Below are 19,384 nucleotides of genomic sequence, written 5' to 3'. Positions count from 1 at the left end.
TTATAGTTTCCAAATTAATCACCCATTCGTATATATCACCTTTATCCTTTGTCCCTTACCCTCTGCCACCAAAAACCTTCCCATTTTCCACTTTTTAAGGGATGTTCTTTGAATCAGTGCTGACTGCAATTAGCTTTTCTTAGTCCTCTTGAGATTTATGATGCCTCAGTATATAATTTAGATAACATTTGCACAGACTTAATTTTTAAAAGTAATTACATTTAAACATGTCACTAAGCAACCCGTGCTCAGGAATCGTTTGTTTTAATGGGGTTTTACTTTATTTTTCAATTTGAGACCAATTGGCAAATGCATCATCTGTTTATCGAAAATTATTTAAACATTTTGAAGAATACGCAGAAATAAAATCAAGGGTACAAAATGTTGCATTTGACAGCTGCTGAAATAAATCTTTGGCAATTGCATAAAATCACCACGTGCTGATTTGCAAGTACGTGGAGTTCTATATAAAATCTAAACCAATAACGCATGTCCATTTTAAAGTAAGCTTAGGCAGAATTATGGGTCTGATTGTCTTTTATAATACAAATCGTACTTTGGCCGATAGGCAGTACAGCTAGGTGATTTCCACAAGAACATATTCAAATCCACCCTGGATGATTCCTGCAGGGATCGCAATTCTTGGGTGGTTTTCATGTGAGAATTATTTGAATTTGATTCTATCAGGCATAGCAGAGTTTCTGCCATGATGGTTGTGTCCAACATCATGGAATTATATTCCGATGCTATTGAACATCTAGCTTAGCTAAGCTTTGGCTAATCTTAGCTTATCATAAAGGTGCAGCCCTGAAATGGCTTACTCACAATATTTATGGTGGGTGGGTCTCCACCTGCGAGAGTTCAAGGAATCCTCTCTCCAAAGGGTGTTTTTGGCCTACTTTTGTCCAGACATTTTGGAAGAAGTGGGAATACCCACACTTCATCCCATCACGCGTAACCTGTCGATCGACTAATTGCATTGTTTTTTGTTATTACTTTCTGACCCTCTCCTACTGGATATTTGTGAAAAAGAGCTTCATAGCTCATCGGATTGCTCCATCATGAATTAAGATTCTGATTTATACTGTTGGATGGACGGAGGTGGAGGGATTTAAAAAAAACTTGCCTATTGTTTCATTTTTAATCACCATTGAAATGCATCACCAATGCCTCTGTAATACATTGTTCAATGGTGATTCTGGACACTGGAAGGTGCTGCAGAAACAGAAAGACCACAATCTGACCGAATATCAGATTGTGGCCAGGATGGAAGCTGTCTTACTTTAAAAGATGGAGCGATGGACCGAGAGAACCGGAAATACCTCTGCAAGGATATGTCGGCAAAGGAAACCGTACATGCGATAATGGCCCAAAAAAGCCAAAGGAGCTAGAAAGAGAAGAATTTTAATTCAAGGCTACGAATCATGAGAATGGCCCAGGTCTAAGAGGCATCACTGACGTGTCTTGTGTACACTCACAATGTTATAGTTCCAAATACATGCAGTACAAAGCAGAGAGGACAATTTAAATCTGGAGATTTATAGGTTGGGGAATTTGTGAGTGTGTATAACATAGTGAAAGTTACAAGATGCACACACAATCCAAAGCAGTAGACGTATACAAGATCAACCTTTTTATGATCCTAACTTTTATTAATGTGACAAAATAGTTCACAGCTAATACATCACTCCTAGGGAATATTAATATGGGTGCTGTTGTATTATTAGGCCCAGACACATTTTTAATTAATAAAATATTGCTTTTTGTCAGTATCATATTATCACTGTAATGACATTCATAAAAATGGTTTCAATTCCACCCTGAGGGTGACCTTACAATGGCACATACACATAGTAAGTCTGCAAATTGTAATCATTTGTTGACATCTGAAAATGTCTGCAAATGATACGAAAAAAAATAATACTCGCATGTGCACATATATAGATGGTTCAATTGTAAGATCTTTGGTGTGCTGTTGCTTAGTAATTAGAAATTACAGAACTTAAATGTGTATTATATAACAGGGTAAATCTGTAGATGATTTACACAAAGATCAACAGACTAGCAACATAGTTTAGTCTACTTTATCTGAAAAGGCCAAATTGTTGTTTGGACCGCATTTTGCGAGTTTAGACATTTTCAAGAAGTGTGTGTATGTATAGGCCCAAGAGGTCCAAAAATGATTTTGGCAATGTTTTGTGATATACAAAATTGCCCATTGAGCAATACATTGTTTTTAATTTACAATTTTTTTGAGAAAAAAACCCATCAATAATATTTGTTCTTTACAATCCAGATCCTCTGGGGAAATAACCTTGGTTCTGATGTAAGTACAGCTTTGGACATTGCAAAGGAATCTATTTTGAATGCCCAACGACCTGAGGATATGAAATAAGTCAATTTCATAGTCAAGGACAACAACAGAAACAAGGAACGAGACGAGAGTTCACTTGCTTGGGATAGTCAGCCTGACGTAGGCCTCACCCAACAGGCTTGAAATTGATCCCTGGCTGAAATACGGTCCAAATCAAACTGCCGCAAGGCCACAATTCTTTTTGTATTCATAGAAATGTATATTTCTAGGCTCGTATTTTTTCTTCATATATATAGTTTTTTTGTATTCACAGTAGTTTATTATATTATACAGGATTGCCATTACAAAGGATAATTGTTCATGAATATTGAAAACGATAGCAAGGCACAAGGCCCCGAGGTTAAAGCCTATATACAAGACTTCAATCAATACCCTTCAACAATGTTCACTTGTTAGCGTGCTTAAGGACCTAAATAAATGCAATACCGGCAGCCTTAATGCTTTATCATGCTTGAGGTTTTCCCAACTACATTTTTGAAAAAAAAACACATCAGCAAACACTGCACTGTTAATGGTTCTCATGAGTGATGTTTCCTAAAAGCATAGAAAAATGAAAAACTTTTAGAGGTCCGGTTAATGATACGTCATTGTGGCGTTGTTCCCAGCGGCGCGTGTGACATATGAGGTAGGCACAACATATTACTCATGATTATTTGAACACGCACACACATACTCTCAAGCCAGCTTGCTTTAAACTGCAGATTTCCTGACGAGCAGTGTAGAATGAGAATTATTCCCATTTTAAATAAGTGCACTCTTTCGATGCACAATCTATTAAATGACATTCACTTGGAGCTGCAATGAGCACTTTCTTATATTGTTGGCAACATTTAATTGGGTTACTACTGCTATGTAAAGATTCTGTGTATAGCTGCATCATGAAAAACATTTATCCAAACCACTAATTTACATCAATCACAAAATGTCTATTTGATACATTACAGTACAAATGTGTAAGTCTTGTTTTGATTACTCATTCAATATGGATGTTATGGATGTATAGCATGCAGTCACGTTCAGTCAATACAATGATAAAACTGAAACCACTTATATCACATGATGTATATCGATGCAGCTGACAGATGTTTTCAATCAATTTGACATGATCATATTTAGGTGGCTTAATGGAGTACCCACGTGAATATCGGGCCAGCACTGCTTGAGATCTGGAGTTCAAAAACGTGGTTGTCCAGCTGAGATAAAACCTAGGAAATGTAATGATCTCATCGCAGCCAATATTCATAGCACACACACACAAAAACTGTAACATTGATCAAGAACACAATGAGGGCTTTTTTTGTATTAAAATGGTACAGGTCACACAAACAACTTGCACACAAAACTGATTAAGGTGGAAGCTAGTGTCTAAAGAAACACCCTTAAAGGTGCCAGTGGCATATGAAGTGTAGCAGTTTTGCTTTAGGTCAAGGATTTTGCAACGTGAAATTACTTCACTTTAGCCTATAATAACTTAATTTGTAGCCTTTTGTCCATCCACTGCTGGATGAATGCCTCCCCATGCCAAGTTCGGTACAATGGAGATTTTTTTTGACAATACTTCACCACGCTGATCATTATGGGTTGGTAAAATTGGATGCGGGGGGGGGGAGTCTCCAGGACCAGTTCATACATAATTAGTCGTGGCTGGGAATTAACAGGCTCATAGAACAGTGCAGGAAACGCTGCACCCTTGATCTGCCCGCTCGCCTAAATGCCAATGGAATAATGTGTCGATATGTTATCTTCTTCGCCTAGTTTGTAGGAGGGCGTAAGTTCGATCCCAACCCCTGACGCATGTATATTTGGAGTTTGGATGTTCTCCCCTTGGTCCTGTAGATTTTTCTCCGGGTCCTCTGGTTTTTCCCTCCACATTTAGAAACACACGCTTAGAAGATTTGGTTGCTGTTAAACATGCCCACGTGATAAGCCAATTCGTTGAGGATTCATTGATGGTCTGGTTGCTTCTGAAAAAGAGCTATATAGGTCAGTGGACCTTACCTGGTAAAATAAAATAAAAATGTGTTGAATATTTTAACAAACACAAATACAGTACTACTCTTTTGCTATACAGCTTCACCATGTTTACCTTTGTGTTGTTTCTCGTCTTTTCCAATGTCCTTGACCCTAGGGTGTTCTTGCGTGCCATTAACCAGTTTGCGGACATACTGAACAAAATGTTCTTGGACAGTGCCAACTTTGAGCTGCAGGTAAGACATGATTTCTTTTCTTTTTAAATTAGGTTGTTTCAACATCAAAAATACCAATTTCATATCAGTTGAGTTGGATCTTTTCAGATTGTCACACCTCCACAAAAAATTTACGAAACTATATTCCTGTTAAATCTTGACTTAAAGCTTTCGTGACTGCAGGAATTCATACTCTTTGGGTCTTTCGGTAAAGTCACGTAGGTAGAAAATAATTTTAAAAATCACGACGTTTCGATCACAACACAAGCAATCGTCATCAGGTGAAACAATGTAGCTAGAGAGCTGCCGATCGAAACGTCGCGATAATTTTATTATTTTTCTATCTACGTGGCTTTACCGAAAGACCCAAAGAATATGAATTCTTGCAGTCACGAAAGCTTTAAGTCGGGACACTGTCTACTGGAAAGCCACCCATACGGATGCCTATCTAAAACCTGACTCCCACCACCATCCATCCCAGAAGAATTCCCTCATCAAAACGCTACACCATAGAGCTCAATGTATTTCTGACCATCATCACCTAGCCAGTGAACTGGAACATGTACACCAAGCTCCCAAGATGAATGGATATTCAGACTACACAATCCGTAAAGTTATCACCCCAACCGTTTGGAAAGAACCATCTGAGGACCAAATCAAAACCGTCACCTTGACATACATAGTATCTGGAAATCGTGGGCTATACCACGAATACTATTGAACAATATTATCACGTATGATGCATTGTTATTTGTTTTCATTGCTACCTAGTTTTTTCTCCCAGCCTATATCAATTCCTAATCAACTGCCGTCCATTAATTTTTTCTATAGATATAAACATTTATATATGTGCGTTTACTAAGTCTGAGCAAACATTAATGAATTCATGTGGTTTTGTGTGTGCCGCCTGCCCAGGAATTAATTAAATGTAACTTATCTTCATATATACCCACTTCACCCCTACTCTGTAAATGATCTATCTATAATTACCTATTACCTGCAATTCAGATTCATACATTGAAGCCCCTCCATAGATTTCAGAACGTATTACATATTCTCGTGTATTTGGTGCACATTCCATATTTTTCCTTCATGTAAGTGCAGCACAAAGAAAACACACAGGCGGATTTAGTTTTTTTTACCAAAATCAAGACGAATATATACACATATCCTGGGACTCACTAATTAAAAAAAAATGTTTGGTGACATTGCATTGACAGTGGTGCACAAACAGAAAATAACAACAAAAAAGGCTTTCATACTCTTAGTTTTTTCGGTAAAGTCACGTTGAAGAGAAACAACAAAATAATAAAATATATATTTTTATTGTTTTATATATATTTTATTATTTTGTTGTTTCTCTTCAACGTGACTTTATCGAAAAAACTAAGAGTATGAATTACTGCAGTCACGAAAGCTTTAAATCAAAAAATAAAAAAGACTTTCGTTTATAAGACTGCCAGTAAAGCAAGTATCTAACAGGCTACGTTTCGGACAATGGACCTTCTTCATAACACAGAGAGGAGAGGCAAGAGAGCTAGTCAACCCACTGATTGATTGCTACGGTGATCATTGATCGTCACTATGTGCTACGGTGATTATTGATCGTCACTATGATGGAAAAGTTTTGTTTGCGTCTCATCTATAAAAACAAAACCCTCAATCTTCCTCCTCACCCCGCTATGTTTGTCAGACTTCAGTTCAGCTTGAAATCATTTTGGCATCCCATACTTGGACCAAAGGTGTAAAGAAAACCTTTCCTCCATCAACGCAACCCGATTCTCATTTCTTTGAGAAAAATAAAAATCGATGAGGGAAAAAAGATGTAATGATTTCTGGATTTCCAAACATTTTCCCCTCAAAGTGATGGTGATGAGTTTAGATTCCATTAAATCAGTGTCCATTTAATCATCGCTTGGCATGCAGTGTTGCGGTGGAGATGATAAAATTTGGGGTCACATAAGGGAATAAGCACCAGATTCAATCTACCATATACATGTGGGGCATTCAAGTCCATTTTAATATGCATTGTTTGCCACAAATCTCGTCACATCTGCTTTGTTTTTTCAACTGTTACTTGTTCCAATGAAATATTGTGTTTGCAAAACTGAGGGAGACCAATCTGGCCCGCATTTTGTAAGCCGCCTCACTCAGGGGTAGGGCTGAAACACAACCATCTGTGGCTGGCAGTCTCTCCACTCATAGGTGACCAAATTGCACCAACTGTTGGTTTGGGATAAAACTACAAATGAAATAAGGCAGCCAATCAGGGTGACTTGGGTAATTTCCCCCACGAGGGGAATCTTCTGTCGGTTTTTTGTTTAATTTGGCTGGTTCAGAGCAAAGGCCAAAGGCATTTACACTAAATCTTTAAACCATGGCTGACAGCAGTAGATGTTTGAACCCATAGTGGGATTTCCCTTCAACCCGCACTGACCTGCGTGGAGAAGTATGGTTAAACAACTTAAATAACATGACAGTGCATGGGGAGGCCTTCATCCAGCAGTGCATTGGCAAAGGGCTATAACTAATTAATACAAATTTTCTGATTATACATATTTTGTAATATGTGTATTTCATTACACATAAAATATATTCAAATACATGTCATTTATACAGATTATTTGTTCTCTGCGTTCCCTCACTTTCAATGCACTGTCAATTCCGATACCAATTATTGCACTAAAGTGGTGATATAGATTTTATCATAATACTCCTCTGGATATTTGATTCTGTTGCCTAAGCATGGAGTCTTAAAAGAAGTCGAACTGATGCTGAAAATTGTGCAAACAATTGTAAATAAAAGCATGGCGAGGTGCATGCTGGGAATTACACTAATAAACTGTGGCCTCCAATTTCTGAATTAATACATTATAATGTCGCTCTCGTTACACACAGAACGCTTGCCACAAATGAACAACAATGCTTTGCTGATCTCGTAAAGGAGCATAAACCATCACGCAAACTCTGGTCATCCTCGCAGCGGCTTTTGGCTCGCCATTTGGAATGCTCTTCCTTCCGATATTAGGAAGTCACTGGAGCTACGCACTTTTAAATCTAGATTGAAAACTCATTTCTTTAGAACTCCTCTTTGTGTTTAGTTTGTTATCCTTCCCCCACCCCTCCGATTAGCACGGTTGGATACCTATGGTGTGATAGAAGTTCAACATACATATATACAAACAGATAGAGGGAAATGTGGGCTAGAAAACACACACGCACACGTTCGATAAATACCATATTGAATGTCAAGAAAAGTAAGCCCACGTGGGCAAGACATGCCACTAAAATGTATGGCAACAAGTTGTCGAGAATAGCGATAGAGTGGCAGCCAGAGGAGAGTACAAACACGTGAGATGGATAAATGCGTTTTATTCTTTCAGTATTATTTTTTGAAAGTATATTCGAATGTCACTGTTTTGTTCCTTTCTACATGCAATCGTAGTATGAACCAACATTTAAAAAGTAGTTTCATAATATGTGGACAAGTTGCATAATGTTCGTACACTCTAGAAGGCATCAGTCATTCAACCCTTGAGGACAAAAGGGAAATTTAACAAAGAATGCAGAGTGGTACTTTTATGCACAGAAATGTTTGATCACGTCCTCCCTTGAATATTGAATGTTTTTAAAATGTCAGGGTAAATATAGCATATTTTTATATTTAAAAAAATATTACTTCATTTTTTAAACTAGGTTTTAGCTCTTTGAGGTGACAGTAACGTGCAGTAAATTAATCCTAGGAGTGATGAATATTAAAACATGGGCATGGGTGATTGGTGGAGCAGTGTTCAGCGCACTGCGCTATGAACCTAGCACCTTGTGTTTGATAACTGGCCACGGCTAACATCAATGACGAGAGATTCCTGAACCAATCCTATGCATTTCCCCCTGCACTAATCCTCACTGAGCAGGACAGCGAAGTGTAATGAGAGGTTTTATTCCAGAAATGACTTTATATAATTGTGTTATTGTTAATGGCATGTGTTAGGAGCCAAAGGCACTTGGTTAAATTGAGTCCCTCAACACAACGCTTCTAATATAGACACGGACACTGAACCTCTGCACCTGCAGAAGTACAGTATGACATTCATAAAAACATGTTTCTCTGATGCAAGCAGCGCACAGTCATATATTGCCTAGACAACAAGCAGATGGCTTCAGTGGAGCTTGAGCCTCATGACCGTGCATGTTCTTAAGATGAAGTCAGATATATTCGCTTGGGTTACTTCCTAAGCCACACAAGAACCGACGCTCCATCCACCACTGTCATCATCTGCGTGTAAGCGGACTAAGGAAATGAAACAAAATACTTTCACAAAAATAATTTTCATACTCTTTGGTTCTTTCGGTAAAGTCACGTAGGTAAAAATAAAAAAATAAAGTTAATCAAATCACGACGTTTCGGAGGCAACACAAGCTTCCGTCATCAGGTGTAACTTGCACAGCACCTGATGACGGAAGCTTGTGTTGCCTCCGAAACGTCGTGATTTGATTAACTTTAATTTTTTTATATTTACGTACGTGACTTTACCGAAAGAACCAAAGAGTATGGATTATTGCAGTCACGAAAACTTCAAATCTAATCATTTTCATGCCCATGTCAGTCATCGTTATCATCTGCCATAATCTATCTGCTGCTGCATGAAGGCCTTCCCTGACTGTCGCCCTCTCTCACGGTCCCACGGTGCGACAATTCCATAGAGCTCCTGCACATGAGCTGATTTTATCGCTCAATTTCAACGGTGTAATGGGCCTCTTTGGCGTGTCCCCCTCCTTTGGCTGCCACTCCGGAGCTCGTCACACACAGTGTTGCTGTTAATAATTGTGCTGCTCAACAGTCAAAAGGATCAGGTCAGCTACACTCCGTGCCGCACTTAAGATTGATGACACTTTTCAGCAGTGTCAGACTGTGGTTATAAAGGGTCTGTGTCTGCCACGATAGAAATTGATGGAAGCGCTTATAGCATCCATGCAGCACCAATGATTCGAGATCAGATGCATCGTGCTTATACCCTTTCCAAAACCAATCTTCATTTACCATTAGCTGGTAGTTTTTTTTAAAGTATTCTTTTAAAGAAATTTGCACAGATGTTCATGTTTCTTCCACATTGCTTTCTATAAATCAAAAAAAGTAGGACCGAGTGCATTATGCGGGTCCGAAGCATTTATAGGTTTATTAAAGACTTGCTCATGAGAAACAAAAATTCTGCACGCTGTTTGATGCCAGCGTGTGCCTTACACCCACGTGGTGTATTTTAAATAACACTCGATAACACGGGCTGCTCTGCGTAGCATAATTTTTTTTAAATCATTCCAGAAAGAAGAAGAAATGTTTAAACGAATTTGTGGTCCCAGCTGTGTCTAATTTAGTCGAGACATGGCTCCGGTGTTCGACAATAAAGCGGGCGACAGAAAGTAGAATTGTAAGGGCAACTCATTTGTCATTAAACAGACCCCAGAGAGCCTTAAATAAGGAGCTATATTGATGGGATGGCTCTTGGCCCGTGGAATTTGGACAGCACCTCGGCTCTGAAGCGGTGTCTACCCTTTCCAGCAGACAGAACCGGAATAAGCGGGTGGTCCTCTTTTACTCCCAGCCGGGGCCAAGCATGGATGAGCACACATCCCAAGCTGACATTTTTATTGAACACAAGCCGGAGCTCACTTGAAATGAGCTCTGCCTTGCTCGTGATGTGTTTGTTATTTGTATGTTTGTTTTGTTATGGGGGTATTTTTTATATATATAGCGCTAAACTTTTTATTATTAACAATTTTCTTTTCACTCATCACCAAGTTATTTGAAGAGTGTTCAGATGATGCCTGCATACAGTTTGGATGATTGCAATTACCCCCTCGTATTTTGTGTAAATAATGAGTCATAGACTTGAAATATAAAATGCATCATTTTAATATTGCTTTTTGTGTGTATTTCATTTATGTGTGATACCTGTGGACTTTTAACATTGTACTGCAACATATTTTAGGCATATTTGTAAATTAAATTCAAACGCAAAATATACTATCGTAATAATTGTATAGCCCCTTTTTCAATACTCTATCGGATGAAGGCCTCCCCAAGCCTTCCATTAATGTTGGTCCTTTGCATTTCACCACACTAATCAGTGAAGGTTGGTGAAGTGGTTGGGGGAGCTGCATGGAGGACCAGTTCAAATATCATTCCATCATTATCTATGAGCACGAATTGAACTCAGGTGGCCTGGTTAAAATGCAGTGCACTAACCACTATGCTACTGCTCCACAGATATGCGGATAACTCATTCCATTCACATTGCTTTCCAAATACCCCTCATTTGAACTGCTATGGCTCGGCATACAAAAGGGCATTATTCAATAACTTAAAGCTTTCACCTGTCAGTCAGAAATGCTCCCAATGAGAAAGCAGATATCCATCTTGAAAATTGATGTATCTTATATATAAAAAAACTACTTTGAAAACCATAGTGCAGCGCTTAGCTGCTATGGATTTACATTGAGTTATATGTGTAAAACAAAACAATAACCATTAACATAAAAAGGTCTGGTAAATATTACCTGCAAAAAGTCGATATAACATAATTGAATTAATCAATGACTTGACCATCGTGCATCAACAAATGCATTACACCTGATAAATTCTCGTAATGGCTGCCTCCAGCAATATTTTTGCACAAGCTCCACAGAGACGCAGCGGAGAGACATCCATTATGAAGATAAATGGGCCCGTGGATTCCGTCCGACATTCCAAATGAGACAATTCCAGAGGCCAAGGCGACAGCTAATCTACAGTCGATGCAACTTCCTGCAGGCCTTGGATCATTATTTACATGCAGACACTTCTACCTACACAGAGGGCCCCTGAGACACCGTAACAAAAATATATACAATAATAATAATATCACTTCCATTTTAGACAGCATCATTCATGCTAATAGCATCCTATAATGCTCTACATTAATTGTATACCAGGACCAAATCCCATGTACAGCCACTACAAAGCTAATGGAAACCCTACTAACAAGCAAAATCTAAATTAATAAACAAATTAAGAAATGGGACCAAAACAAAAAGCACAAACAGCAAAAAAGTTATCACAGCAAAGAAATGAGTCCATCATAAACGTTTATGTTCTATATGATGTAATATATGATGACAATACTGGGCTACTATGTATACACAACCAGTATCTTGTAGCAGTTTCCTAATACAATACCGTATTTTATTTCAGGGATTAACAATTAAGTGATGGCACTCTGTCAGTAAACAATAAAATGTTATGCTGTGACCATGGATGCCACTGAGATAAAACATTAACAATTACATCACGTAAATGTGTTTTGCTCAGCATTGTAAAAATATGGCACAAAGAAGGCACAGTTTTTCGAAATGTGCTAGCCAAAAATGCCTCTGCCACGCAGAGTATTTAAAAATTAATAAACGTGGAAAATAAATAACGAGAGCTATAACCAGACTACACATGACTTTTTCCATGTATATGTAGTAACATAGAATGGGTCACTAGGGCACGTAGCGCCGGTTGCTGGCAGAGAGGGGGGATCTGAGCACACAGCAGCCGGGACAGAGAGGACACGTGGGGCGAAGCCCAGAACCTGGTAAGTTCCAGAAGGGGGCGTGGCCTAGGGCGGAGCCAGGCCACGCTAGGGGGGATAAAAGGGAGGTCCCGAAGCTGGGTCGGGGCTCTCGTTTGGAATGGAACCTGCCGTCTATGCAAGTCTTCATCCCCCCCTTCACCTCCTCGGTGTTGCGGGTCAGGCAGTGTGCCGGCTGTCCTGACCCGTGTGTAGTTATCCCCTGTACTGTGGAAGTGTAGAATAAACGTGTGTGCCTCCTACTATTAGTGTCTCTGAAGTGACCACTACATATATACAGTAGTAAACTCTAGCGCCCTTCTTCAGTGGTTATTGCACGCAGCTCACCGAGCAGTTTTGGGGCAAGGCTGTGGATGGCCAGCGAAAAGGATTATTACGACGGTTAATTCATGACACCAAACCGATGGGCCGATAAGCACGGTTGGCTACGTACGGTGCGGAAGAACTTGCATATTTCCAGCTTGCACTTGCTGCTTTGTTTACCTCATCGTAAATGTTTGAGAAAACAACTCATAATGCTACCTTTATATATTGATGATGATGCCCCATCCCCTCGACTACAACACAATATAAAATAATGTTAAGTTTACACGTGGCCCATCTGCCTTTTTTGGCAACATGTGTCCCATGTGCACTGTATACGTGTAGTTAGTAAGCAATGGAATCCAATTCCAATTTGTTTCGAGGGCAGTTCAACGAAAAAAGATGCTGCATTTCAGCTGCACAGACTTCATAAATCATTCCATTCCAATTTTTCACCAACTGTATTTCAAATGTACACCTTTCACTTTGACCTTGCTTTTATTACTTCTGCATCCTGAATCATCTGTGACCTATTTTTAATAAGTTTTTTATATATATCTCATGCAGAATTGCAAGAGCACCTCATTTAATATTTAACCATAAGCCGGTAGTTTAATAGAAGCCAAGCATGGTAAAATATGAAATATAAGCAAGATATTTCTTTTCGTAATCACACGGTGGAATTGTACGAGAAATGAGACATGTTAAAAGCCTGTCATGAATGTAGATTTGTTTTTTGTGTATTTTCAGCTCTGGAACAACTACTTTCACCTCGCAGTGGCCTTTCTCACCCAGGAGTCTCTGCAACTTGAAAATTTCTCCCATGGAAAGCGCCACAAGATTGTCAGCAAGTGGGTCGCAGAGCCAGAAAACAGTTGTTAAAAAATTCACGGAAGCAAGATGCGTAATTACATCCTGCAGGGCAAATCACAATAACCATTCAGTCCTACATAATGGCAATCATTTGCATGAAGAGGACAGGCTTGTAAAATATAACTAATGGCATGCAAATTATTTTGAATGAATGATGTACGATGTCATGTTTACATTTATAAAAAGTAGACATTAAAATGTAATTCGTATAACATTTTGCTTTCTGCCCTACCGATTTAAAATTATGGGAGTTTTTTTCCTAACCCATAAAATCTAATAAATGTGGCTTCATCATAAATCTGTTTAGCCATATAAAGATAACGAATAACATTGATGCAAGTCATATGTACTAAATCATTTTGCCTTAACTTTTCCAATGCAATTTTTTAAATATTTTTTTGTATATTTTTTAATTGTAGACTTCATAAACCACACACTGTTTTATGAACTTAAATGGTGTGCTACATTGTGCAGAAACCTATGATGTCTAGGTTGGCCCATGTTAGTCTTTTAACTTCCCGACCCTGTGGATCTTGGCTGTGACTGCCTCGGATATCCAATCTAGTTAAAGTCGTGCAGCGCAGCTTGAGAACCCAACAAACGATCCCTTGACATAAAAAATAGATTCATCTTATATAGCTTTGTTCATGCAAATTGCATCTCAATCGCTGAGGAACCACAGAGGAACCACAGACAAGCTGGAAGGCTGCCCGGCGGTAACAACATTTGCTCTCGAGTTCACGATATATATTAAGATGTTTTTCACACAATTAGTGTTGATTGGGAGCACTCAGTGAAACCCCACATGAGCGAGGGGGCAACCATCTATGGACAGATGATGTCACTCCACACTTTGCTGTAGTGCATTCTGCTGCCGGGCCGGAGGTGACTGCACCCCATTGCCCACGGAGAGGGAGTCTCGCGACATTTGGTAATTTATATTCTTGGTTCTTTCGGTAAAGTCACGTAGAAGGGAAACAATAACATAATAAAAATATAAAAATATAAAACAATAAAATTGTTTCCCTTCTACGTGACTTCACCGAAAGAACCACGAATATGAATTCCTGCAGTCACGAAAGCTGTAAATCAAAATTTGGTAATTTGTTCCGATCCACCAACCCTCGCCTACCTAAGTTCTGTATTATTACAGGCGTGCACCACCAGGGGCGGAGCCACAGGGGGGGCTGGGGGGGGGGCTCCATCACTGCCCAGCATGTAGCGTAGCTTTTATTGACTGCATTCTAGATATCTGAACACTGCTAGTCTTGGTAAGGTTAGGTTACAACAACAAAAACACTTATATTATAGAACAGGTATGTTGAGACTATGAAACTGTTAATGCCCCCCCCCCCCCCCATTTGCACACATTTTAATGAGTATATACATATATGCATTCATGGCCAAATCACCTGGAATGCATCCGATCACAGAAGCTAAGCTGTTTTGAGCCCTGCTAGTGCTTGGATGAGTGGCCGGTGGCCACAATGTGCAAGGGACGGGTGTAGTAGGTATTTAACATTTCTATTGTTCTTTTTTTTCTGAACGGCCCCTACATTCATCATCGATTCACACTGACCGGCGGAGTTAAATGTGGTAAAATATCTCTCACGGCCTGCAAGCCATGGGGAGGCCCTCATCCATTAGTGGATTGAGAAACACAGGCTGTAGTGCTGTACATGTATACATACAGACATAGTATTTGTAATATAGAGCACGCAGATACAAAACCATATAAGTTGATTTTCTAAATGTCTCTGGCGCTTATATTTCCTGGTTTCTTTCGTGAAAACATCACAGTGACAAGCGCAGCATCATGATTAAACAGTTTGTCTGGGGCCTTTGAAACATTTATCCAACACCACATATAAACTTGATGACAGACCTTTCAACATTATTCATTACTGTCAAGAGTGTTTTGAATTTAAACCCATCTGCAGGCCACGAATGAAAGGCTGGTGATTGATGCACAATTGTTCGAAAAGTAAAATATAATTTCTGGTTAAAAAACAACTATGCAATCAAAAAGGAATGACACGATAATTTGACTATAAATGCAGCCTATCTGCATGGTACATTTTACAAGAATCTTAACTAAATTCAACAAAGTATTTGAATATGAGAAGTCAAAGTTAATTTGTATAAGAGCTGTACGTCGTCATGGGCTGACAAAGGCTAACGATTAAATTCCATCTGTGAATGTGGACGCTTTAAATGTGTGACGTGGCACATTTCCCCTCTTTGCAGGTATGGAGATATGAGACGGCAAATTGGATTTGAAATTCGTGACAAGTGGTACAACTTAGGTAAGCACATAATTGTTTTTTTTTGGTTAGGTCGTGTAAAAATGTGTCGGAAACCCTGAATCAAATGTGCTAAGTTTACTGCTGCAACACACTGCTGTGTTGGAAATGAATCTCATGAAATGTCTGCGACGTTTGGATGGAGATGACATCCAGCATCCTCAGGTTGTTAACAGGATCTCTGATCTCGAGTGAGAGTACTTTATGGATCGGAGTCCTTAAGTAGATGCCTTTGACGTCATCGACACAGTCATGTACGTGGTATAATTTCATTAATATAAGTAGTTTATTCGTAGTTGACCGGTTGTGACTGGCAGGTTAAGTTAATGTAATAAGGTGAATCTATTTAGCAGCGAGCCAAAATCGGCTTTTCCTTAATTATGCTACTGTGTTTGTGTATTGGTAATGAAGATGGATGTTTTGGTACGTGACAGTGTACGTATAAAATTAGGCAAAATACATTTGCCATTGTTGCTGCATTGCTCTCCATCTTACATCGGGCGGTAGCGGCATTGGGGCGATGCATGCAGAGGAGGAGGAGGTTGTTGCACAGATAGACAGATGGCCTTATGAGGCAATGAATGCTGATGAGTTGACCATTTTTCACGTCGAGATCGCTGTTACCTGGTTGCTTTTCATTGATGTATCCAGGGAACGGTATTGGTTGAAAAACAGTTTTTAGTTAACGTCCATGCTCAATGCAATGAGTTTATAATTTTACACATATGTGTGGGGTAGAGTAATGCATTGCATTATATTCACATTGGAATTCCCCCATGCTGGTTTTTGCAATGTTATGGGTGTTTAAATGTGCTTTTGTGGAATTAAATACAATTTTTTTACTTTTCTCAGTTGATTGGGACACAAAGCAAAAGCATATCATAAGAAGAAGATAGCTTCAAAATGTGTTTTCTTCGTAAATTATGAAATGCATCAATATATGTAAAAACGTCACTTATAACATATACATGAACAATATTTTAACATCATGCATGTTGGATTTTCAAAACAAGATTGTTGGTAAAATTCATAAAATAATAATTATGAGACTTAAGAGACCATAATGACAATGTTATCTCAGAAAAGCCAATATAATGAGAGCAAAATCAAAATCTTTGACGATCCACTGCTTGATGAAGATCTCCCGATGCTATGTCAGTCATGGGAGTTGTTTGACCATACTTCGCCATGCTGGTCAATGTGGATTAGTGAGAGGGCGGGGGGGGGCAAGACGTATTTGCAAATCACTTGTCATTGATATGAGCTCTGGCCACAAATAAAACCCAAGTCATCATTTACACTCCAAATGCTCAAACAAACGTGTTAACATTGTAACAGCTTTCTTAAAACAAACTCAGGAAAAACACCTCCACATCAAATTTTGATTTAAAGCTTTCGTGACTGCAGTAATTCATATTCTTAGTTCTTTCGGTAAAGTCACGTTGAAGGGAAACAACAAAATAATAAAATATATATAAAACAATAAAAATTCTCACGACGTTTCGACCATAACACAAACGGTCGTCTTCAGGTGTGTTGGTTTGCATAAATATATATTTTTATATAATTTATGCAAACCAAAAACTATAAAAATTCTCACGACGTTTCGACCATAACACAAACGGTCGTCTTCAGGTGTGTTGGTTATATAAAAATATATATTTATGCAAACCAACACACCTGAAGACGACCGTTTGTGTTATGGTCGAAACGTCGTGAGAATTTTTATAGTTTTATATATATATTATTATTTTGTTGTTTCCCTTCAACGTGACCTCCACATCATTTAACATATTCATATTCTTGGTTCTTTCGGTAAAGTCACGTTGACGGGAAACAATAAAATAATAAAATATATAAGGCATATCACGAACTGGATCTAAAACTGTTTTAATCTGAGAATGTTGCCAAAATACAAACCAGTAATGGCTGGTATTACTCCATGTAGGAGATTGACAGTTGGTTATAACCCTGGCTCCTTTAACTTTCCTCACTGCAGTTATCCTCTTTAACCCCAGTCAGAAGGAAAACCACAACCATATCTCCAGTTCCCACATTCCAAAACCCCAATCTGAAACAGCGATTCTGCTGCAGGGATGAAGCGAGGGAACAGAGTGTACCGTACCAACATCTTCCCCACCTTTGGCACTCATGTATGCTGGATTGGTCTATACTGCATATACATGGATGTAAAAAAAATGAAGAACATACCAGACCAGAGCAGTGTACCTGGATTAAGGTCTGACATAGCTCATTAAAAAAAAAAAACAAACAGGTCCACATCCTGTCCTGTTAAATTACATCTCCGCAGCATTGCTCCGAAGCTGCAATGCTCTATAAATTAATTTGAATTCATTCCATCCACCGTCTTTGCCTATCATCAAGACCCCAGACCTACAGTCCAATAATAGAAACACAAGGCCTTGGCATTGCTGGATTTTGCCCAACCATTACCACTGACTAGCTATCGGGCTTTTTTTGCCAAACCTTCTGCCTCATTCGATCCTGTGCGCGTTGAATGGCCCATTGCACATATTTTTTCCACATGAGTTGCAAACTGCCATATAGCTTGCTCCCCCCCCCCCTACTATTATACACGGCTAGCTGATGTTCACTGTGGGGTGCCTCTGCACACTACGCTCGTTTTAGTATCGTTCACCAGCATCCCTTTATATGTTTAACACCACTGTCAAAAGAAATAAATATATGCGGTCTCATCACTAAAAAAAACATTTCCGGCAGCATGTGCACACATTGCCCTTACATCAGACCAACTGACAAGCTCATATCTAGTTGTGCAAGATTGGAGTGCAAGCTGATAGGGGGTAGGGGACAAGGATGGGAGTGTTTGCCTGTTTGTCACCCTTGACTGCCCGTGATATAAAACAGCTTCAAGTGCATGGGGTGGTCACGGATTATGCACGTGACTGGTGACGAGGGTAGGTGATGCCGTGCATGCTAGTCGACTTGAATTGCTGAAGTCCACGAGCAAAGCGACACAATGTGTATGGGCTTGGCTGTTTTCACTCCAACGCTGTCCTCATGACAGCACGGTCCCTTCACCTGATGAAGGCCACTTGTGTTGTGGCCGAAACATCGTGATTTTTGTTATTTTACTTTTTACCTACGTGACTTTACCGAATAGAACCAAAGAGTATGCATCCTTGCAGTCATGAAAGCTTCAAATCTAGAATTGCATCGTAATCCTGTTTACTTATAACAAGGGAGTGGTGCCGGCCATATAAATAGCGTGGGTAATGTTAACCTCAAGAAGGCGTTCGAACACAGAGCAAGGGTGAAGACATGCGATGTTTTTTTTTTTTAATCTCGTCTTGCACTGATGATGCAATGCATCGACTCACATACATTGTATGCGATTAGTTCGCGTGACCCCTGCAGCCAAACGAGACACTACAGTGCACCACAACTTTATGAAAACAATATAGAATTGCAATCCCTAATGTTTGCCAACCACATATTTTCTATGAAGATAGATTGGTATTTCATCGTCTTGCCTCCATCATCATCACCATCCTAGAATCTCACCCAGATCCAGAAGAACGCTGGAGAACCGCATTGAACAACACAGATGCAAGAGAATAAACACCACGTTTGAAGCTCAAACATCACACCTCCTGGCTTTGACATTCCTTGTAGAGACGGGTGCAATCATCAACCGCATCAGAACATTAACAGGATAATGTGCACTTCTCTTTTATGAATGTAAACTTTGAG

At 39.2% G+C, this 19,384-nt stretch overlaps 1 protein-coding gene across 2 annotated transcripts in view; it reads left to right on the top strand.

Moving 5' to 3' along the window:
• LOC116941304 (dedicator of cytokinesis protein 1-like) overlaps positions 1-19,384 on the top strand; it is a 227,278-nt gene that overhangs the window by 133,997 nt on the left and 73,897 nt on the right. For both annotated transcript variants that reach the window (XM_032952216.2, XM_032952215.2), the window contains exons 31-33: positions 4,503-4,581; positions 13,224-13,324; positions 15,594-15,652. In XM_032952216.2, coding sequence (XP_032808107.1) covers positions 4,503-4,581; positions 13,224-13,324; positions 15,594-15,652 — 239 coding nt within the window. The remainder of the gene's footprint in view (positions 1-4,502; positions 4,582-13,223; positions 13,325-15,593; positions 15,653-19,384) is intronic.

Source organism: Petromyzon marinus, chromosome 11 (genome assembly GCF_048934315.1).
Source record: "Petromyzon marinus isolate PM22_M1 ecotype Great Lakes invasive population chromosome 11, UKy_Petmar_22M1.pri1.0, whole genome shotgun sequence".
Lineage (NCBI taxonomy): Eukaryota > Metazoa > Chordata > Hyperoartia > Petromyzontiformes > Petromyzontidae > Petromyzon > Petromyzon marinus.
The sequence above is the reverse complement of the archived record's forward strand: the minus strand, read 5'-3'. Positions and strand labels throughout refer to the sequence as shown.